The 24438-nt window shown below is 41.2% G+C and overlaps 1 protein-coding gene across 1 annotated transcript in view; it reads right to left on the bottom strand.

The window, feature by feature from the left end:
• FH (fumarate hydratase) overlaps positions 1–24438 on the bottom strand; it is a 46050-nt gene that overhangs the window by 18926 nt on the left and 2686 nt on the right. Inside the window, exons 2-6 of the mRNA XM_048839357.2 lie at positions 16472–16606; positions 9159–9269; positions 7798–7974; positions 4555–4737; positions 3247–3412 (exon numbers count right to left, since the gene is read on the bottom strand). Coding sequence (XP_048695314.2) covers positions 3247–3412; positions 4555–4737; positions 7798–7974; positions 9159–9269; positions 16472–16606 — 772 coding nt within the window. The remainder of the gene's footprint in view (positions 1–3246; positions 3413–4554; positions 4738–7797; positions 7975–9158; positions 9270–16471; positions 16607–24438) is intronic.

The raw sequence follows: 24438 nt of genomic DNA, 5'->3' as shown, positions 1-24438 counted from the left end.
ATACTTGCGGTTTGGACCAGCCCATGAAAAGCCAGTCCTCCAGGTAGAGATCAACGTGAACTTCTGATCTTCAGAGGAATGCAGTTACTACTGCTATAACTTTTGTGAACACCATGGGTGCTGCTGACAGGCCAAAAAGTAGTACAATGAACTGGTAATGATTTTGAATTACCAGACATTGGAGGTACCTCGTGGGCTTGATTGACACATGGAAGTAGGCATCCTTTAAGCTGAGGGAATCATACCACTCTCCACAGGCCAAAGAGGGAACAACAGAAGCTGTGCTGACCATGCGGAACAGTATCTTTTTCAAGAACCTGCAGAGTTGACACAAGTCTAAGATTGGTATGAGACACCCTGCCCCCTTCACCTTTGGGATTATGTAATAGCTAGACTACAAACCCTTCCCTTTTAGACCATGTGGAACCCGCTCTATGGCTTCCAACTGAAGGAGAGATGAATGAGGGGCTCCTCACGAGAATGGTCTCGGAAGAGGGAGAGGGAGGGATAGAAGCAAACTGTAGAGTGTATTCTACCCTCCACAGAGTTCAAAACCCACTAATCTGAAGTAATTTGGGACCAAGCACTGTGGAAGCGGGACAGATGGTTTGTGAAGGTGAGGGAGTTTGGGTCTGGAGAGACAGAGACTGGCATGGCAACCTTGACCAGCCCATTAAAATGAATGCTTTGTACTTCCTGGGTGTCTTGAAGGGCCTGGAACTGGAGCTGAAGCAGCAGAAAGGGGATGCATATGCCTATAACCCCTGGACCTCTTTTTGGACAACTCCTGTTGAGGAGGTGGACCAGAATATTGGTGCATCTGCTGGGGCCAATAGTGCTTTCTGACTGGGGCAGGTGTGTACAAGTCCAAGGACTTCAGAGTGACACTAGAGTCCTTAAGTTCAAGGAACTTGCTGTCCATCTGGTCTAAAAATTGAAAAGGACCATCAAATGGTAAGTCCTGAATTGTATTTTGGACTTCAGAGGGAAGACCAGAAAGCTACAATCAGGATGATGTCCATGGTGAGCATGGAAGCCATGGTTCTAGCTGCTGAGTCTGCTGCATTTGGCTCTGCCCAGAGTGATGTTCTCGCAACTAGTCTGCCCTCATTGACCAGGGAAGAGAACTCCTGCCTGGCATTCTCTAGAAGCAGCTCTCTGAACTTCTCCATGGAACCTCAAATTAAAAACATACTATCCCAGCAGAGCCAATTGGTTAACAATATGCAGCCGTAAAACCCGTCAAATAAGTCCAGCCTTTTAGCATTTTTTGATTTGGGGACGGTAAACTAGCGCCCTTGTTGCTCGCTCTTACTAGCTGCTGTCACAACTAATGAGCCCACTAGTGAGTGAGTATAAAGGTATTCAAAACCTGGGGAGGGTACATAATATTTTCTTTCTGCCCTTTTTGAGGTGGGAGGCAATGAAGATGGAATCTTCCATAGAGCCTTTATAGGCTTTAGCATTGCCTCATGAATTGGCAGAGCTGCCCTGGAGGGACCAACAGATGATAAAATGCCAACTGGGTAATGTGACGACTCTCCCCGACATCCTCAGCCTGTACACCCAAATCTGCAGCCATGCTCTTCAACAGCTCCTGATAAACTTTAAAATCATCAGGAGGAGGTGAAGTTGCCTGACAAAAACGCTTTATCTGGAGAGGACAAAGAGGAAGCCAAGACTGGAGGTGGTAGAATCTTTTCTATAGGCTGTTGCTCTGGCTCCATGACGACTTCTTGATGCTCGGTACTGGACTCTAGACATGGAGCTCCCTGGTGCACAGACGCTGTCCTTCTAGATGAGGGGACTGAGTATGCACGGTGAGGGGAAGATCGGGAAGGTGGGGGAAAACCCTAAGGGTTCCAAGATGGCCACTGATACAGGGTGAGCCCCACTGGCCTGGCCACATTTTCATGGCAGTTCCAGCTTACCGCTGTGAGCCTTCAGGAGGGAGAGAGGATCTGTGAGGAGACCAGGGGTCCTGCTTCTGGTTTATGAGACATACAATCCCACCTCCAAATCCAATGACAAAGACTTCTTTTCCTTTGATCACAGAGGAGCTGATCCAGTGAGTGCCAGAGACTGGTGCCAAGAACCTGGTGATGAGTGGAGCATTGTCGTCACTGTGGCTTTCCCCTTGGATGGTACCAAAAGGCCACCTGTGCGGGAAGCAGGCAGCTGCAGTACCAAAGGTTGAACTACTGGTTCCAGATAGGACAACAGTGCTGAGGGATCCAACTCCTGGGATGATGGTGACACTGGAACTCAGAGGCAGAGCAGATTCTTTGCCGCCACAAATGCCTCCAGGGTATTCGGCACTGAGACAGTCTCCTGAGGGACGGAAGATGATGACAGTGCCACCTCTGGCACCAGGCTTTATAGTGCTCTCTGAGGCACCAGAGCCAACTGTCTCAACCTAGGCACCGATTTGGAGGAGGTTTCAGGTGCACTCTACTCAACACCTTCTTGCCCATCTTAGTAGACTTAGACGGTGAAGACCTTGCCCCAACCAGGTCTTCTTTGGAAGTCTCATATTTGTTCCTCAGTATGAGTGAAAGATTGGTGCCAGGATACAACTGAAGCTAGAAGTATGCTTCTCACCAAAGCTGCAACACTCAGAACAGAGTCAAATCGGGACAGGTCTGACAGTAGCCTGAGTGCCGCCTCCATCGGCAGGAATTTCAGCCTAGCCTCCCTATCCTTCTTCACTCTAGGCTAGAACTCCTTGCAAATGGGGCACTGGCCTTTAACGTGTGTTTCACCCAAGTACTTCAGGCAGCTATTGTGAGGGTCGCTCACTGGCACAGGCCTCAAGCAAGAAGCACATGGCTTGAATCCTAGTGACCTGGGTACCATATGCAGAAAAAAAAAATCCTCAAATGGGGAAAACAACAAAAACAATCTGAATTTTTAAAAAAAATTACTAAAATTTATTAACTATATGATGTACACTACTATTCACAAAAGCTGAGAGAGAGCGAGAGAGAGAGCGCACTGTTCTGCTATTGAAGAGGGTTCCAATGACCATTCTGGGCCGTAAGAAGAAAATGAGGAGGGCTGTGTTGGCTCTGCCCTCTACACCTGCATGCAGTGGCACACAGCAAAAAGGGGGAACTCGAGCCACCTAATGGGTACTGCTGAGGGAAAAAGTTTTTGACAGCCATGTGCTGGGTGCACAGACACCAAGAATGGAATGCACATATGCAATCACTTGAAGAAGAATCTCTTCTTTTGTGTCATCCTTACCTGTCAGTGAAGACACTTTAGCAGCAACCTTCTCAGCAAAACCAATCCTGGTATTTAATCCTGTACCAACTGCAGTGCCACCAGCTGCCAGCTCATAGACTCTTGGCATGGCTGATTTAATCCTAGCCACACCATATTTAATTTGTTGCACATAAGCACTGAATTCCTTTGAAAGGGGGAAAAAAAACAAAACACAGAAAACCAAGAATTAGTGACTAGAATTGGTATTTTGTAATTTAATATCACAACACTTATTTAAAAATAACTTCTAAGCAATAGTCTATCTAATTTTACTATGAAACGGAGTAGGTTAAGTTAACAGACTGCTCTTGTACTGGAAATAGTTCTGCACCTAAATGTGGAGATCCAACCAGCATACATCTGTATAGAGACTGTCTCTTTCCCTCTCCTTTCACCTTTTGGAGGTTGCTTATCTTGGGCCCTGATCCTGTAATCAACTCAGAGAGTGCAATGAGTCAGCATATTCCACACAGGTTTGGATTACAAGATCAGGGAGTCTTAGGACTTGTTGCCACACAAAGTTGAATCAGTTTAACTGAAAAAGGTTTAAATAATTATTTCAGCAAGGGCAAGCGTACAGGATAGGAACAGTCTTTCTATGAATTTACAGAAAAAGCCTAAACCTGACTGGACCCTTTGTATGCTACTGCAATAGAAATAACTGCTAACACAATTTTTAGCTTGACATTGTTCCCATAAAGGGATACCATCAACTGAAAAAAAATCACTTTTCTGAACATTATTATTACTACCATAAACATTAGAAAAAGATTTGTACTATTTTTTTTCCAGTTTGAATTTTTGCAGATTGTGTTACATTTGCATTAATGAGTTATCCAGCCACCAAACTCCTTCAATAATATTGGTCATCTGGCTGAAAAGAAAGAGAAGCATATGTAATGCCCATATGAGAGTCTACTTTTATCATTTTAAATATATTTTACATTTACTTGTGCAGTCTTGATATAGTCTACTCAAAGTGATTTCTTTTCTTTAAATCCACTGGTTAAAAGAACACACAATGATCAAAGAAAATTCTTGAAGCCCTACATGCAAAACACCCAAGAAATGTTGTGCATTAACTTTCAGTAAATATGAACCTATAATAAAATACTGTGAACTAAGATTCTGTTGACCTTCAATACTTTGTCTTCAATTGCTGAGCAAATTTTTCACCTGTACGTACCATGATGAAAATTAACAATTACCTCCATTAATTTACAACAATGCTTCAAACAAGTGAATAACATTTTTGTACAAAGTTATATATTACTTAGTGTTTTATACCTGCCCAAGAGAAAGTGGAACAGCATCCTGTGTATGTGTGCGCCCTATTTTTATGATTTGGGAAAACTCTTTGGATTTTGCTTCAAGTGCATCTTGTAGCTTCTGTAGTCCGGGTAACAACACTTCATTAACTTCTTGTGCAGCAGCAATATGCATTGCTGTTGGGAACGTATCATTTGAGCTCTGTGAAGGAAGTTCAAGTCTGATTATTTACAAGCTTTTCTCTAATGTTCATTATAATACCTGGTTTCAGAGTAGCAGCCTTGTTAGTCTGTATTCGCAAAAAGAAAAGGAGGACTTGTGGCACCTTAAAGACTAACAAAATTTATCTGAGCATAAGCTTTTGTGAGCTACAGCTCACTTCACTGAATGCATCCGATGAAGTGAGCTGTAGCTCACAAAAGCCTATGCTCAGATAAATTTGTTAGTCTCTAAGGTGCGACAAGTACTCCTTTTCTTTTTAGAATACCTGGGTGGCTCATATAATAGATTTACACTTCAGTGGATTTACCTTCAAAACCTCCATGAGGTAAGAAAGTAGTAACCTCATTACACACGAGGAACTGGGGCACAGAGAAATTAAATGATGTGTTTAAGTCAGCCTGTGACAAAGCCAAGAAAGAACCCAGACCTCCCAAATCTCAGTCCTGTGCCTTAGCCACAAGACCATCCAAGAAATTCCTTCTTAAAAAAAGCAAGAAGTGCAAAATTAATTAAGTGGCTATTAAATATGGTTCACAAATATAAGTTAATTGAGAAATGGAAAGAATTACTGTAGTAGCTTAAACTAGTACAGAAGAAAAGATGTAACAAGTGCAATGAACTGATTAAAAATTATCAGTAACTTTAAAAAAAAAAAATCTGTATTCTTATGACAACACAGTCTGTCCCAAAGCATGGGGTGTACCTGCAGAACTAGTTCATTGGGGGAAGAGACAACAGACACACCACTCAACTTTTCTCCCAAGTATCAGCTTTCATTTAAAAGAAGTCTCTAGCTGCAACAATTGTTAAGAAAACCTTCAAAATGGGAAACAAAGTGTAACCAAAGCAGCAATGTCAGTGTGCAGATGGCCTAAAATAGCTGAGGTATGAACTGACCCATTCCCTTCACTGCTTCTAACTCAGATGTCAACTACTGTATGTCAAATGTCAACATTGTTAAATTATTTCATTGCTCCAAAATATAAGAATGGAGAGAAAGGACCATATAATGGACCTCCATAATATCTACATACAGTTGACTGCTATAAGTCTACCGTTAGACTCCTCTACTGCAGCAGCTGTCAAACCGCAATGTAAGAAAGAAATATTATAAACAAAAAAAGCCATAAGACAGCAACATTTTGATATTTTTGTCAATCCATTACACTATTATATTTAACTCTCAAAGGAGCTATCTTAGCTACACCCACCACACCAATTGAAAAAGGGCCAACTTTTTCATGGCCATGGAATTTAACCTAAAGTGCTAGGACAAAGCATGAGTGACATCAAATTACTGACGTACAGACTTGAGAGTTTATTTAATCTGCAACTGCAAAATAGCTAGCAACCTGATTGCAGTTAATCATTATTCAAGCATAGCTGCATGTGAAAGCTCACAAAATCTAACAACCCTGGAAGTTCAAGCCCTACAGCTATAATCAACAGAAAAGATGCAACATGTACAGCAGCTCAACTCTAGACCTAAGGGATATGAATAATTTATTCTCCATTCCCTTCCAGTCCTTCTCTACTGGGGTTACCAAAGAGAATATCACTTCAGATCATCTATACTTGGGATTAGCCCTGTCTGAGCCAGTGGTGGCTAGCAATCTAGGTAACCACACTGCTGTTGGTCCCTAAGCGTAGACAAGTCAAGCTAACATTTGCCCCAACAGAGTTTATCATTGCTTGAAATCAAGTATGACACAAACTTTGAATATTACTCCTAGGGCAATTCTATGCCAAAAAATTTTAAAATTCACAATATTTTAAAATTCTGCAGAATTTTGCATATTTTGTCAAAAGAATACAATATAAATCACACCAGTTACAATTATTTTGGTAATTAATTTCAAAACACCTATCAGCAAATATGTCTAACAATATGGACAACAAAAAAGATTCCCCCAGAAGTAGAGAGTTAAAGAAACCTCTGCAACAACCCAGTTTCCATTTCTCTGTTATACTTTTGTCAGGCACCTCAGTCTGGGTGTGTCACACATGCCAGCTGGGCACATCCTGGGGGAAAACTCTGCCCTGCTGTTGTTTTAGTCATTTTTTTTTTTGCCCTGCCCCTATAGGATTACCATATTTCAGGTTCCCAAATAGAGGGCACTGCTGGGGGGGGGGGGGGAGAGAAGAGGAACAGTTGGAGGGTGCTGGAGGGATGTATGTACTGGGAGGGGTATTTGGGGGTGCTGGAGGAGGCTGCACAGGAACCCCCCCCCGGCCCAGACATCCGCACCCTCCTCTCCTCCAGAGGCCAACCACATGCTCTGCACCACACAGTTTAATTACTGTTCCCCTGGGCAGAGACGTCCTGTACCTGCTGTTAGCTGGGGGGCATGATATAAAGATTCAACCGCCCCGGAACAGCTCGAGTCACACCCTCCCCACAGCAGGCCTCCCCCTCAGTCTCAGCTTCCAGAAAGCGGTGCCCCCCGCAACTCCCAGCTGTTGCTCCTGGCTCTCCCAGAAGGGCACAGCTCATGGGCTTTAGCAGCTGCCACACAGGGAGAGGGCCCAGCTACACCACGTGACTAAGCAGGACCAGCAAACCTGGGAACCGCAGCCCACTTGCGCCTCCCCCATTGCTGCATTGTGAGCTGGGCTCTGCTGGGTCCAGTGGCCCATAGCAGCAGCCAGCAGCTCTGCAGCACCAATTCTGCACCAAACATTAATCCTGAGCAAATTCTACATTGTGCAGTGGTGGAGAATTCCCCCAGGAGTAGAATATGGTGGGAGTAAAGAGGATACAAGGAAAAAACAAAATGCACAGAGCAGGGATTCTGTTTTTATAAGTACAAACAAGCAGTAATTTAACATCCAGCTAATCCACCACTTAATTCAATAAAAGCTTTAAAGAATGGGTCAAACTTCAGACCCGAACAAGCCATGTGTGTATCAAATACACAAAAATAAAAATAAATAGTAACCTCAGAAGAATTTTGGGATTTTTATAGTAAGAACCACAACTTGAAAGGGTTACTTTTGGCAAAACAACCCCCCAAAATATTTGAAAACGTGTATAATGACCTGGCTTTTATTAACATGATCATTAGGATGCACTGGATCCTTGCTTCCTAGTTTACCTCCCATTATTTCAATGGCTCTATTGCTTATGACTTCGTTTACATTCATGTTGGTCTGTGTTCCAGATCCAGTTTGCCACACCACCAAAGGAAAGTGATCATTTAATTTACCTTCAGACACCTATAGAAAAATAAGAATGTGTTAATTTCTATAACAATACAACCAGAGCTTCCTTCCCCCAGATGCTTGTTAAGATTAGAGGCAAACCAGGCATCCCCCACTGAAGGATAATCTGATCAGCTACTACCCAATTCAGAAATTAGTGAGAAGATTTATCACAGGATTGATTCACTCTTGGGGGCCTGACTGCCCATTTGAACTGAACACACCCCTGGGACACAAGTGGTGCTGAGCATGTTCAGGATCATCATCTCCAAAATACTGATATGCAGTTGTTTCTAGAGATCAAGTTTCATGGGTGTGCAGTCCCTCTACATGGGCTCGCACATTCCAGGTTGAGCATATAATTTGGATAGGAGGCATTTGGAAGCCAGTTTCTAGTTCTCTATACTGGCATCAGGCCAGAAAAGCAGTCATCCAGATCCAACACAAGTGATCCTGTGCTGCTTGCTTCCACTGAAACCTCAAGGCCTAGTGATATGGCTCTACAGAGGGAAAGAATCGGGCATACTATGAACATTAGTCCCAACATCAGTAGCCTGGTATCACGTGTCACTTGCTAGCTGAAGCTTCTCCTTTCTGTCAGACAGGTGGCTTCACAAATCCTGTGAAGAAAACCCTTTGCCAATACTGATGCTTCACCATATCAATTCTGGAAGCGAAAGATGTTGATAAATCGGAGAAGGTTCAAAGTAGATCCACAAGAATGATTAAAGGATTAGAAAACAGGCTTTAAAGGAGCTTAATCTATTTAGCTTAACAAAGAGAAGGTTAAGGGTGATTACAGTCTATAAGTGCATACAAGCAGAACAAATATTTGATAATGGGCTCTTCAGACTACCAGACAAAGGTAAAACAATCCAATGGTTAAAAGTTGAAGCTAGACAAATTCAGACTGGAAATAAGGCACACATTTTTAACTGTGAGGGTAAATAACCACTGGAACAATTTACTAAGGGTCATAGTGGATTCTCCATCACTGGCAATTTGAAAATCAAGACCTGATAGTTTTGGGGAATGTCTGAGGCCTGTGTTATTGAGGAGGTTGAGCTAGATTATCTCAGTGGTCCCTTCTGGCTTTGGAATCCATGCATTTTTTCAGAATCATCTGTTCCTATGGAAAGCTATTTTACACTGAAATAATTTGATGTATAGGCCTGATGTTTTGAACACTTTCCTCCTACCTCATCTGCTGCCTTTATAATGGCATTCGCAATCTTCGGATCAAGACCATAATCCTGATTTACTTCAGCAGCTGCTCGTTTCAAGATGCCAAAAGCTCTTATAACTTGAACCTGAAATTTCAAATATGTTTAAAGATGTGAACATTTTAGGTATAGAAAATACAGGAAGTCACAAGGTTTGTATAGCTCCCAAAGCTAAATCTAGCAAGGAGGCAATCAGGTAGTCCACAGGACAACATATGCTGTATGGCTAACATGCACTGAAATGAAATCTGACCAAGCAGTGCAGAAAAAAATTGTAAAGAAGTACTTTGCAATTTTTTTCCCTTTGTACTTAAAGTCTGTTTTGATATATAGTGTGTCTTGAAGTGACACTCATACCTATAGATCAGAAAGAGAGAATCAGTTGCCTTCTTGGAAATGGGTCTTATTACAGGTTTCACTTCAAAGTATATGCAAGTATATACCTGAAAAAGTGTGGTACCCTAGCACTATATTGTTTCAATTTGTCCAGTTACAGAGAAAATGAGGCAACCTACATTGATTTATAGTATGAAGGCAATCTTCAAAACCAGTGAGGACAAGAACTTCATTTTATTTAGTGACCAGCTATTTAATAAAGGTAACTGGTACTATGCATAATTCTGTTTACCTTATATCAGAGGTTCTCAAACTTCATTGCACCACGACCCGCTTCTGACAACAAAAATTACTTCATGACCTCAGGAGTGGGAACCAAAGCTTGAGCCCGCCCAAGCCCCACTGCCCTGGGGGAGTGGGCAAAGCCTGAGCCCCACCACTCTGGGCAGGGGGACCAAAGCTGAAGCTCAAGGGCTTCAGCCCCTACCCAAGGGTTCTGCAACCTGAGCCCTGCCGCCCAGGGCTGAAGCCCTCAGGCTTTGGCTTCGGCCCTGAGCAACGGGGCTCAGGCTTCAGCCCCGGACCCCAACAAGTTTAAACCAGCCCTGGTGACCCCATTCAAAGGGGGTCACGATCCACTTTGGAGTTCCAACCCACAGTTTGAGAACCGCTGCCTTATATAAAGCTTAGAATCCATAAAACAAATTTGGAGCAAAACTAAAACCAGTCTTCTATTCAAACTTGCTATTAAAAAATCCTTAGAGGTAAGTACCACAATAAAAATCACTAAAAAAAGTTTTACATAGCTTTTCAGTAATTTCTTTATGGGCAGGCTCAATGATTTAACAGTTCACTCCATGAAAGAAACCATTATCTATCTTTCCATTACTGTTGTTCTTCAAGATATGTTGCACATGTCCATTCCACTGTAAAAGGTGTGTGTATTCCTTATGCACAGATGTTGGCGATATTTTCCCCTCAGTGGTACCTGTCGGAATGGCTCAAGCACCCCCTGTTGCTGCACACCACTGGAAGCTGGGATAAGAGCATAGAGCCACCTCCAACCCCCTTCAGTTCCTTCATACTGGATGTGCTCCAACAGAGAGGGGAAGGAGGGAGGGTTGGGGAATGAACACGTGCAACACATCTTGAAGAACAATTTACAGGAAGGTAGGTAATCTTTTCTTCTTCTTGTGATTGCACATGTCAATTCCACTGTGACGCTCCATAAACAGCTACGGAGGGGTGTTAAGAGTCTACCTGAACAGCGACTGTAAAACACCCATCTGAAACTGGCATAGTCTCTAGACTGACAGGTAATGGTGTAATGAAAGTGAAGATGTGAACTGAAGACCAAGTTGCTCCTTTACAAATGTCGACAATTGGTACTTGAGCCAGGAAAGCTGCAAAAGCTGCTTGTGCTCTATCAGAATGCGCAAGTACTCTAGATAGCGGGGTCATGTTAGTCAATTGGTTGCAAAAAACGGATGCAGGAAGAGATCTAGGAGGAGATTCTCCAGAGGAAACAGAATTGCCCTTAATTCTGCAACAAAAAGCTGGGTAGAAGTACAGAACGATTTACTATGCTTTAGGTAAAAAACTAATTCTCTTCTCACGCCCAACAAATGAAGCCTTTCTTCATGCTTATGGTGATCAGGTTTTGGAAAAAAGGTGGACAAATAGATAGCTTGGTAAATATCTATTTACCTGTCCTTCTGGCTTTGTCAATCACATATGATAGGCTGGAGGCATTTAAGGGGAGAAAACTGCAGTCATCTGATGGGGAAGGAGCAGGATCGCCAAGCAGCAGACTGCTGGCATAACTCCTCAAACCACGGGGGGAACTCCACTCCAGGAGATCTTCACCCCAACCCTACAGGGAGTGCAGCGAACTCCCAGGGAGAGACTTAAGAAGGCCTGAAGGGGTAGGGGCCCCCTGCAAGAAGAAAATAGGGCCTTTGCTGGAACCACCCAGTGCAAGTAACTGGGTATGATTTGGTTCTCCCATTGTCTGGGACACAAACCTCAGGGGACTCCTTTACAGTTCACCTGGGGAATCCCCAGAATTGGAAGACGGATCTGGCTACATATGGGCATAATGACCACTTGTGTTGATTGGTGAAGGACCTGCTCAGCTGATCTTCCTGTGTGTTTTGTTTCCCCAGGAGGTAAGCTGCTTTGAGGTAACTGAATGGTTACATAGAAGTCCCAAAGGCAAAATGCCTCCTAGAAGAGTTGGTTTGACCATGCCCCTCCTTGCCTATTTATGTAAAACATGGTCGACAAGATGTGTCAGTCAATAATTCCCCCCCCCCCCCCCCCCGGGCTACATGGGGAAGGAAGATGATCAGGCTAAACATATTTCTCTTAACTCCCTGACATTTATATGAGCCTCTAGGTCTTGAGATGACCAAAGACCCTGAGTCTTCGGGGACCCAGTGTGAGCCCCCTAAGCTAGAGATGATGCATCCATAACTAGGGCTTTGGTAGTGTGGGAAGAAAGGAAATTACCATGCAAACTTTTAGAGAGTCTGTCCACTCATCCAGAGACAACAGTGCTAGCTTTGAACCACTCGAACCACCTGAACAAAGTGGTGACAATTTGGGGCATATACTGATGCAAGCCATGTTTGCAGCATCCCAAGTCACTGTCTGGTATATTGCACTATACAGGTATGTGCTGCCACGTGACCTAACAGCCTGAGGCATTTTCTCACTATTGTGAATGGGAAAGTAGTAGATCTCAAATGGTTTTGAATCTGGTTTGTGGCAAAAAAGTCCTAGACTTCATAGAGCAGTCCTCGACTCCAATGAATTCTATTGTCCGTACAGGTCTCAGTATAGATTTTTCTTGATTCACTAGGAAACCCAGAACATTGTCTGTGGATAGAGCAGTGGATATGCTGGACAGGATCTGAGATTCTGCTAAACGAATCTTACACATGGACACCTAATTTTGGAAGGTGAGCTGCTACCACCACCATGTACTACGTGAATAATTGTGGAACTGCCGCCAGACCGAACGGAAGTACAGTGAACTGATAGTGTTGACCATTTGCCAGGAACCTGGGAAACTTTCATATTGTGATGTGGAAGCAAGCATCCCTCAAGTCGAGGACGGCAGGCTAGTCTCCTTGTTTCAGGGAAGGGATAATTGATGCTAGGTTAACAATGAGGAATTTTATTTTCTTCAGGAATTTATTCAACTCTCTTAGATCTAATAAGGGCTTGAGACCTCCTTTTGACTTGGGAATCCAGAAATAATGGGAATAGAAGCCTTCTCCCCTGAAGCCCAACGGTAATTACTGTATGGGCCCCGTCTGAAGAAGAGATTAGACCTCCCACTGAAGGGTAATCTTGTGAGAGTGGACCCTGAAGAGGAGTGTGGAGAAGGTGTGGGGAAGAAAGGCTAAAGGAAATTGGATGGCATACCGCTGTTCCACTATGGGGGGTTAATATGCAGACCCACTGGGACTGATGTTATGTAGGTCCAGGCATTTAGGAAGTGGGACAAGCAACTGGTAAATAAAAAAATGGGGAGTAGATGGAAGTGATGATGCTGGTATGTAACCCCATAAAAATGCCTGCTTGAAAGAGGCAGCTGGATGGGATGAACTTATTGATACTTAACAGGAGGGTAGTGGAGGGTGCCTTCTGTAACTCCTTCCCTTTTTCTTAGGTGGATTTGGGAACAAGGAGCAAAGCTAAGGGGTTGAAAGGGTTCTTGATAAAAATACTTTTTCGTTGCTGGACTGTAGATTCCAAAGGATTTGAATGTTGCCCTGCAATCTTTAAGGCTGTGAAGCCCGTCGTCATTTTTCTCAGAGAACAGAGTAGGACCTTCAAAAGGAACGTCCTATATGGTCTGTTGGACTTCAGCTAGTAGTCCGGAAGACTGTAACCATGAACACCTCTTCACAGCAATGATGCCATGGTTTGAGCCACCGAACCTGCACTATTCAGACTGTCCTGGAAGGCAGTGCAGGTGACCAGTTTACCCTCCTCCAACATTACTGAGAGCTCTTGCTTGAAATCCTCTCGTAATTTGTCCTTGAAATTAGCAATGTTCTCCCAGAGCCTGTATGTATCAACTCAGGAGTGCATGCTGGTATGCAATCCTTAGCTGCAGGCCCCCTGAGGAATGAAGTTTGCAGCAAAGCAAGTCAGGCCTTTTTGAGTCCTTACTCTTAGGCATGGAGGCTTGTTGTCCCTGCGTTTCCCACCCATTGGTGGCTGCCATTACAAGAAAAGCTGAAGGGCAAGTGTAAAAATATTCATACCCCTTAGGAGGGAAGGAAGTATCTTCTCTCTCAGCTCATTTTACTGTGGGAGCCAAGGAAGAAGGGGTCTGCCAAAGAGTCTTGACCGGCTTCATTATTGCCTCATTGATTGACAGAGAAACCTTAACTGGGGTGCCAGACACTAGGATGTCCACCAACTTGTGAGAACTCTCACGTACCTCTTCTGCTTGGATGCCAAGCACCAAGGCCACTCTTTTCAGGAAGTCTTGGTGGGCCCTGGGGTCTTCCAGAGGAGATGAATCTCTCACTGAATCAATAGCTTTGTCTGGTGCAAAGACAAGGATGTAACCAGCAACTGGTGGCAACTCCATAATCTATAGTGGAAAAGCTACTCAGAAGGACCTGGTTGGCTGTGAAGTACCGGAAGCTCACGGCGCCTGGTACCCAACTCAGTGTCAGGTATCTGTGAATTATGTTCCCAGTGCCGTTGTGTACAATGACCTCCCCGTGATTGTCAAGATGGTGACGTGAGGTCCTAGGACACTCCAGGGAGCCCAGACCTTGAAGGAGGGTAAGTGCCCACACTTCCAAGTCCGTGAACAAGGAGTCAGAGGCTTCCGATAATGGAGGATCTGATGCAGACAATACTGGAGCGGGGTATCCTGAACCCGGGGATGGCAGTATTCCCTCTAGACAAAACTGATTTGAGAGGAAATCTAGATAGTGGGGGGGGAGAGGAAATCTAGATAGGGGGCTCCCAGTGCGGTAAGGGGTGAGCCACAGGAGCAGGAACTGGTTGGATGATTTCCAGTGCTGATGAAACTGGTACCGAGAGGCTAGGCAAGTCTCTTGCGGAAGCATATGCCTCTGGAGTAGATGGGAACGGCATTGACTGTTGGCTCCTTAAATGTCTTTCAGAGGACAGCCTTGATGGACGTGGCACAGGCTCTGGAGGCAGCAAACCCCTCTTATGAGGCGAGGCTTCTGGTGTGGCTCTCTGCCACACACCTGCCTCTAGCTTCAGTACCAAGGTTGATGAACAAGACCCTGAGCCCAAGGAATGTCTGGGTTTCTTCTTCAGTACTGGGAATCAGCATCAACGAGACAAAAATACATCTGCTGGAGCACTCCATACCGACGCTAAAATACTTGGGATGCTCTTCCCATGAGGTGACTCGGCTAGGAGACCAAGAACTGCTTCCATAAGCAAGCACTTAAACCTCGCTGCTCTAGCCTTTTTCAAATGGGGTTTGAAGCCCTTGAAAATGACACTTGTCACTAACGTGGGCTTCACCGAAGCACTTCAGGTGCTTCAGGACGAGGTTTATTGATTGGCATGGGCTTTGAATATGTGCTGCAAGACTTAAAGCCTGGGAAGTGAGGCATCATTTCAGTATGGAGCCTAGTACTGAAAGAAACAAAACAGTCCCAAAGAACACAAAAACAGAAACCTAACACTAACATACTTGAGAAACTCTTGAACAACTTACAATAATTAACTGCAACTATTTACAACAAGTGAGGGAAGCACTTGAGTTAACAAGTCTGAGATCTCTCAGACAATCCTTACTGGCAGTAAGAAGGAAGTGACTGGGCTCAGCAGTGGCTCTGCCTTCTTATACCAGCATACAGTGGTGTGCAGCTGTCAAGGTTCCTTCCCCACCCTGAACTCTAGGGTACAGATGTGGGGACCTGCATGAAAACCTCCTAAGCTTATTTTTACCAGCTTAGGTTAAAACTTCCCCAAGGTACAAACTATTTTCCTTTTTCCTTTGGACTTTATTGCTGCCACCACCAAACATCTAACAGATACATAACCGGGAAAGAGCCCGCTTGGAAACGTCTTTCCCCCCAAAACCTACACCCCCTTTCCTGGGGAAGGTTTGATAAAAATTCTCACCAATTTGCATAGGTGAACACAGACTCAAACCCTTGGATCTTAAAAACAATGAAAAAGCAATCAGGTTCTTAAAAGAAGAATTTTAATAGAAGTAAAAGAATCACCTTTGTAAAATCAGGATGGTAAATACCTTACAGGGTAATTAGATTCAAAACATAGAGAATCCCTCTAGGCAAAACCTTAAGTTACAAAGACACAAAAACAGGAATATCCATTCCATTCAGCACAGCTTATTTTCTCAGCCATCTAAACGAACAGAATCTAACGCATATCTAGCTAGATTACTTACTAAGTTCTAAGACTCCATTCCTTTCTGTTCCCAGCAAAAGCATCAACACAGAGAGAGCCTTTGTTTCTCCCCCCCTCCAGCTTTGAAAGTATCTTGTCTCCTCATTGGTCATTTTGGTCAGGTGCCAGCGAGGTTATCGTAGCTTGTTAACCCTTTACAGGTGAAAGGGTTTTGCCTCTGGCCAGGAAGGATTTTAAAGGTGTTTACCTTTCCCTTTATATTTATGACAGCAGTAGTGGGGGAACTTGAGCCATCCTGACCGGTACCATTGAGGGGAAAACATCTCTAACACCTGAGCATGAGGAGTGCACACACCTACAGTGGAACAGACATGCACAAACACTCAAAGACGAACAAGACCTTGACATGAGGATTGAGCCTTCCAATCATAACTGAAAGGTACTGTTAACCTTGTATTCCTAACTAGTTCCTAACAAGACTATAAGGAAAACAGACTTATTCTTATGTTTAAATGAGTTTACTCTGTAAAAAATAAAAATTAATGTAGATTCAAGTTACTTACTGGCATCCTCTCGCTAACACCACCTATCTTAAAGTTCATTGTAGATCTCACAGTCTGGGCACCGTAATACTTGTCATTTGGGACCTTTAGTTCACCAAAGGTATCATATTCTATTCTAAAAGAGTCTTGACTGGCCTGAGGAGGGAAAAACATACAGGTAAGCAAATTTATTTAGAAAGAAAATAAATACCTAGTAAAACGAAACAAGGTAACCCCATAAATGGGGGTGGGGGGGAAATGCTACAGACACACACAGATGGCCATGAAATATTTTTTAACATGGAAACCACTGGGAAGCAATTTTATTAACATTTTTCTTGTTTTGAAGCACTCTTTACTGCACTAGAGAAGAGTCACAAGTGTTAATATAGTTAATCCCATAATTCCATATTGGATCATTGTCAACCAGTAGTAAGTGGTTTGAGAGAGACAAGTCCTCTCCTGCCTTTTGTATGGAATAATTCATCCTTATGAAGCATCCAGTTTCTTTCAGCCAAGAACACATCTGCTTCTTGTCAACAAATTACCAATTCACCTCACAAAGCATAATCACCTATCTTGTTGGCTTCAATTAAAAAAAGCAGAAAGTACAAAAGTACAAAATCCAGATCTCTGTGTATGTGACATGTATTTAGAGAAAACTCAGACTAAAAAATAGGATTGCTCTGGGACAAGAGGGTCCATTTTTATTGAAGCCCTAAGACAGGCATGTTATTATTGTTAACAATAATAGTTGTACAGTAAGAGGAAAATGTCCATAACAAAGTTTTCATACAACATTCAATGCATATAATATGCTTCTGTTACAATATTTTATGTAGCCAGGAGCAAATACATTTTAGCTGATCTATTTATATATTGAAGAGTTAAAGTTGTTTTTTTTTTTTTTTTAAACGTTCAATTTTGGGGAGATGACCAAAACCATATGGGGTTCCACCAGGTAAAGCAGGGCACAATTTGCCTCCTTTGGTTCAGCTAGGAACAGCAGTAATGTTCTCTGAAGGAAGCACCATCCATCCTCTTCAATCAATAATGCCTGACTTCTTCTTTGGCCATAGAGGAGAAAAAGGAATCCTTTATTGAGGAAAATGTAAAAGACGACTCATGCTTCTTACTTTATGTATAAACTAGTTCCTCTGTTTTCTTTATCTTACTCTAGTTGCCTAGATCATTTACATACATGCTTGATCTATCATCTGCTGAACATTTTCTATATTTAGTCTTACTACAGCCAACGCTTCACTTGGACAGTGACCAAACTCATCCTCTGTATTGATACACACGCCAGGCATGGATATTCAATTCAGCTCTGAAGTATCTCTAACTGGTATTTAGTTCCATAAATACCCAGGTATGCTATTTGGGCACCTAATTGAAGCAGCCAAATTTGAAACTTTATCCCCACAAGAAAATTGATGGAAATGAATATAGATCTAATACTGAAACCACCACTATACCAACAGCTAGTCACCAGAAACAGATATACTCAAAGATGTAAAGTCATTTAAACTAAATGACCTTTTAGATAAAGAAAGAACTGCAAGTTCCACTGGGGCAGAACCTATTTCTCAAAACTTGCAAAGTTCCAGTGTCAACAATGGGGAAAGTTAAAATTAACAACTAAGACTGACCACAACCAACAGGCCACTGACCTATGAACCATCACTGAGATCAGATGCACATTTCACAAATAAAAATATGTTTTTTATGAAATCATAACTGAAGGAGCAAGTTCTTTGACTTAAGTGTCATCCAATGTTTAACTCTATCATTTTTGACAAACAGCCTTCAACAATTCAAAGACTAATTTTATCATGTGTTCCAAAATATAAGTATCATCATAACCAGACTATTGGTCTATCAAGTCAGTACCCTATATATCCAGCAGATGCTTCAGACAGGCAAAATGCCCCATTTTGCACACTCATTTATGCAAATCTGTAAGAGGTGGGGTACAGAATTTCTTCCTGAGTTAATCTGGATTAACCTAATGTTTGTATAACTACAAATGGTATCACCTAAAGCAATGCAAATGTTTTTAAGAAGTCCACTGTGTGACTGCAACCTGTCTCAGTGAATTTCACAGGCTACATACACATGGTGTATAAAACATATTTATATATATTTCATTCATTCAGTATTTAGTTTATCCTTCTGCATGCTACTATTTAGAACTTCAGGTCCTGATCCCACTCCCAACTATATCTTTTCTGACAGTTCTTCAGTGGCGTAAGGGAGCCAAACAGCCTTCTGTGTTAGGGTATAACAAAAGCATGGCTGGGGTGATTTGTTTCAGGATGGATAAAAATTAATTACCGTATATACTCGTTCATTAGCCTGTTCGTTTATAAGCTGACCCCCCAAGATGGATAGATAAAAATAATAAAAACTGTATGACCCTTTCATAAGCCGACCCTATATTTCAGCGGTTGGCAAACTTTGGCTCCCGGCCCGTCAGGGTAAGCTGTTGGCAGGTCAGGATGTTTTGTTTACATGGAGCGTCTGCAGGCATGGAACCTGCCTGCAGGTGCTCCAGGTAAACAAAATGACAATGTATTAGATATTCAATTCAATGATTTCATAGAGTTTAAAATCATCAAATTTTGATGTAGACCCGTTTATAAGCTGAACCCCGCTCTTTGATGCATCACTTTTTTACCAAAAATATTCGGCTTATGAACGAGTAGATTCGGTAACTTTTAAAAAAATTAGAAATGCTATTTTTATTTATTTAAATAAATTAAATACGTTATTAAAAATAAACCTATTTGAAACTAAATTTGAAATTATGACCAACATATATTAAGGTTTAAACTTACTATATTAAAATCAATTAAATAAAAATATTCAAGCAGTACATTTGCTGTCAAGTATTAAAGAATATCAAATCAACAAACTGGTGGAAGTCACTGGCTAAGCATGTAAAACCAGAGTTTGCTGAAATGCTAAACCAGCTTTTGACAGCAAATAGCCTCCTCTGCAGGTAAAGACAGAATACTTTCTTCATTTCTGTTTATTCAGCTAGTTTAGTTCAATTACTAGAGGGGAGAAACTGATGGGGAGTTGAAAACGCAGAAAAACTGCTTTCCTCTTCCAATCTATGAATAAAAATGAGGTGTGAAAGAATGTGATCTACTACTTCTAAAATCCTGAAGGACACGATGCACAGGAAAAAAAAATCAACTGACTACGTTAATACTTCATATGTTTAATAAATCAGTTAATTTTAAATGTAAGACATGTTTTGATAAGAATAAGTGTTTATACATCCAGCACATTTAAGGTAGTTTTAGTTAACTACCAACGCATTTTTTTGAATACTGTTTGTGTATTCTTAATTAATTTCCAATTTCCATCCAAATGCAGCTTTACAGAAATCACAAGAAAAATAATCTAGTAAATAAGAAATGAATCATTCACCATTTTCTAAGATAATACAAATATAAAAATTAAGAATCTGAATACACGTGTGAAGCTATATAATTACTTATCTAAAAGTGTCTTAATTCCTTTAAGAAAAATAACTAAAAAGTGCAAACATAAAACAAGATTAAAATCCATTATTTAAAACAAGATTTTCTGCTTGCTGATTTAGGCCTTGTCTGATCTACAAAATTAAGTTGATTGAAGTTAGGTCAATGTACAGGCACCACAGTAATTACTGCAGTGGTTCATGTTCACACTATGCCACCTTAACTGTGTGGGGCATTGTGAGGCACTGACAGCTGTAGCCCCTTCCCACCCCACACAGGGATCCCAGACCACAGGAGATGTAAGAAACACAGTATCTACACAGACATCTGCGTCACCCTAATCACATTGATCTAAGCAGGGTGGATAAAAATAATTGATTTAAAAAAAGAAGATATTTTTTCACTTAAATCAGATTTTTTTGATAAAATGCTTTTTGAGGAAAAAACGATCTAAAAATAGTTTAAATTAAGATACATTATACAGTAGCTCAAAGATATCTCATCATGGAATGGGGATATAAATTCTAATCCTATAGTATGAGGCAATATATTCATGTCATGTTTAAGAAAAGTTTTGTAAATGAGTTCCAATAGTACATGGATTAGGGACCCAATCTTACGGGGTTCCAGGGGCTTCTGTATAGATTATTTAGGTTAATCTTTCTATCTAATCAGTGTACACAAAGTGAATCCCTTACCTCTCTAAAAGTGCAAAGTTTCAAAAAGTTCAATGAACAGAAGATTGTTGGGGGCGGAATAGATCTGGACAAGGAGAAGAAGTCTGGAGATAAATGTTAGAAGGGAAGGACAGGCAGTAGAAACAAAAGTGAAACTGTTTCAGCAGCATATTCCAGAAGTCTTGAGGTCTTTCTGAGAGTAGCCTTCATTGATTTGAGATCTACCATACCATTCTCTCACTAGAAGGGAAAATCTATAATCGCAGCAGGCCATAAGAGAGACCCAGTTTGGGAATATTTTAATGAAGTTCCTCTTCCAGTGGGTAAAAAAGGCACGAGTGCAAAATACAAACAGTGCAACAAAGAAATGTGAAGCCCAGTTGCCTGAATGAAACAACATCATGAGAAGTATTCCTTCTCAGGAGGAAGCTGCGTTGAAGATGATGAAAGGAACACGTCTGAACATGCAGGATCTTCAGGTTGGTCATTTTTTTTTTATTTCATACTTCTTTTTTAAGCACGGCTTGTCTTCCTTCTGGACTATTCTTGAATTCTCATGTTTGAGCAAAACATATAGTAGTTACTCTATAGTACTATCATTATAGATGCAGTTGTGATAAAAATAAATAACTGAAACAGGCAGAGCTTCCTTTTACAATTTCACCTTTAAAGTAGTACTGAGTGTCAGTGAATGCAATGAGTAATACTAAATGAGCAGTATGGTAAGAATTAAATAACTGCATTGACTTATTTTGATTCAGAGAATCCATCCTCAACATACAGGATTCTGAAGACTATCCACCTTCAAGGTCACCATCATTTTCTATAGTTTCAGAGTTATCTGCCAATGACAGTGTTTCAGCCACATCATGTATGTCACATAGCCACAGTATATCTATCACCTGTAGCAAAAAGAAAAAAAAATCTCCATCATCTAGAAACAACCATAGATAAGTCTGTGATAAGAACCAGGAGATTACAAAAAGAGGTAACTGATGAAAGAATTGCTCAGTTAGTTTATGCAACAAACTCTCTTTTCCATATGATCGAGAACCCACACTTCACTAACATGGTTCAGTCAGTAAGACCAGGATACAGTCCACCCAACAGTGCCTGTGACATCTGCTAATTGCTGGATAAGTGTAAGAAAGAGAAATTGGGCAGTGTGCAAAAGGTCTAGAGGGTGAAATTGTTAACCTGAGTCTTGATGGGTGGAGCAATGTCCACAACGATCCTGTTGTATGTGCTTGTGTGACAACAAAAGGAGGGAAAGTCTTTCTTACAGAAACAATTGATACATCAGGAAATGCACACACAGCAGAATACTTACAAGAAGTAGCAGTAAAAGCTAACACAAACTGAAAAAAAATTCAAATGTCTAGTACGCAGCTTGGTCACAGACAATGCTGCAAATGTATCCAAGATGAGAAGAAATTATTTAGAAGAGAGTCCCAGTCTAATAATATATGGTTACAGTGCTCATTTGATGCACCTCCTAGCCAAAGACTTCAGTGTTCCAGAAAGAAGGGCTAAGGTTGTTGCTGAAATTGCAAAATACTTCTGTAACAACCACTTTGTAGCAGCTGCTCTGAAAAAAGTGGGAGGAACCAAGCTAACTCTCCCACAAGACGTGCGATGGAACTCAGTAGTGGACTGTTTTGAGCACTATAGCAAGAACTGGCCTAATCTGATGACAGTTTGTGAACAAAATCGTGAAAAAATAGATGGCACTGTCACAGCCAAAGTTCTCAACACTGGGCTTAAGAGAAACGTCGAACACATGCTGAGTACTCTGAAGCCTATTTCTGTAGCCTTGAACAAAATGCAGGGAAATAGCTGTTTTATTGCCGACGCCATTGAAATTTGGAAGGAACTGAGTGAGATCTTAAAAAGAGAAATATGCAATGACGGAGTTAAATTACAAGCATTACAAAAAAGAATGGGACGAGTACTATCTCTAGCTCATTTTCTTGCAAATATTCTCAATACTTGGTACCAGGGTCAAACTTTAACTGCTGAAAAAGAGGAGTTGACTATGACAGGAACATCCAGCAATTATCCCTCCATCATGCCAACTATAATAAACTTCAGAGCTAAGGGTGAACCATTCAAGAAATATATGTTTGCTGATGATGTTTTAAAGAAAGTCACACCAGTGAACTGGTGGAAGTCACTTAAGCACTTGGATTCAGAGACTGAAGTGATAATCTCACTTTTAACAGCAGTAGCTTCTTCTGCCGTGGTAGAAAGAATATTTTCTTCCTTTGGACTAATTCATTCCAAATGGAGAAATTGTTTGAGACCTGAAAAAGCAGGAAAGCTTGTTTTTCTTTTCCAGATTATGAACAAACAGGAAAATGCAAGTGAAGATGACTGAGTTAGCTGCAGAAGCCAATATTTTAAGTTTCTCATGTTGACCTGGCTGACAGTCCATTTTAAAAAAAAAAAATATTTCATTTAAAATTGTTTTTAACTAAAATAGTTAACAAAAACCTGATTTTAAAAAACTTGAATGTTTAACTAAATTCAAAAATTCATATGCTTGTTTTGTTAAAATATTATATGTTTGCTGTTGAAAAACAATCCAGAATACATAACGTTGTTGTTTTAGTTAGTTAAAACAATTTAAGTGTCTGTCTGGTGATGTTCTCCTCCTAATACAGCATGGCAAGAAAATCCTCCAAATATTAATGATTAACCTGTTGAATTGGAGATAGTTCACCTCCCAATTACTTCATAAATATCTGCTTCAATTACCTTTGGTAAATGAAATAACCAATCATTCATTTTCTGATATAGCTGTAAAACTAACCTGACAAGTTTTCAAAATAAATCACTTTAAAATGTACAGTGTGTACCTTCTAAAAATGAAACATACATCTTGTGAAGTTGTGAAGAATATGTATTAAGATTATAACAACCAAAAAGAATGCACTTTTATGTAGAAATCCATGATTAAATCAAATCCACACTGGATCTAAGAGCTACACCTCTCGCAGTGGTGGAGTTATTAGGTCAGTATAGTGGGTGACTTGCATCGGTGGGAGCAACGTTGTAGCGTAGACACTTAGAGTTAGGTAGATGTAAGATGCTTGTACTTAACTCTGTAGTGTAGACCAAGCCTTGCTCAGGATTAAAATCAGTCCTACTCCAGCTTTTCTGTGTCACGGAGGTTTAAACCTGCTGCGTTAAGCCTCCTACAAGGCACAGCTCAGAACTGACATTCTCTACCCTATAGAATAAAGCCCAGCTTGTCAAAGTCCTACTCGCATGTCCTCTGGCCAAAAACACAGTTCAGAGCTTAAGTAATCTAAGCAAACATAACTGTACCTCTAGCTCTTAGCTAGTGTCTAACTATTTTGATGTTAAAACTTATTGCACCATAATGCAATGGAGAACTCAAAAGGGTAGGACAATCGCAATAATGCCTACTGTGAAAAATTCTATTCGTTTCAACAAGCAGCAGTTTTTAGAAAGATTTCTTTCAATCTCATTTCATTTATGCTGCATTTGTGCAGCAAAGCACAATAAAAAAAACTGCTCTTCTGACACAGAAAAGGTTTCAAAGTTTTAGTTTTATTTGTTGCTTACATTATAACTATCAGGTTGCAACTTCTGAAAGTCTGGAAACCAGAAAGGTATATTTTGTAGCACTCAACTGAGGAGAGAAGGAATGCTGCATTTCCTGCCTCAGTTTAAAATATATCACTTTAAATGATGTGCAGTTTAGCTCTATGGTAGCAAAACAGCAGAAAGTCATGGCAGGGTGTAGGTATATTGGTGTACATGTCTTCTGACACCAGGAAAAGTGCACATC

The sequence above is a fragment of the Caretta caretta genome, chromosome 2, assembly GCF_965140235.1.
Source record: "Caretta caretta isolate rCarCar2 chromosome 2, rCarCar1.hap1, whole genome shotgun sequence".
In the NCBI taxonomy this organism is placed as follows: domain Eukaryota; kingdom Metazoa; phylum Chordata; order Testudines; family Cheloniidae; genus Caretta; species Caretta caretta.
This window is presented reverse-complemented; position numbering and strand designations above follow the sequence as displayed.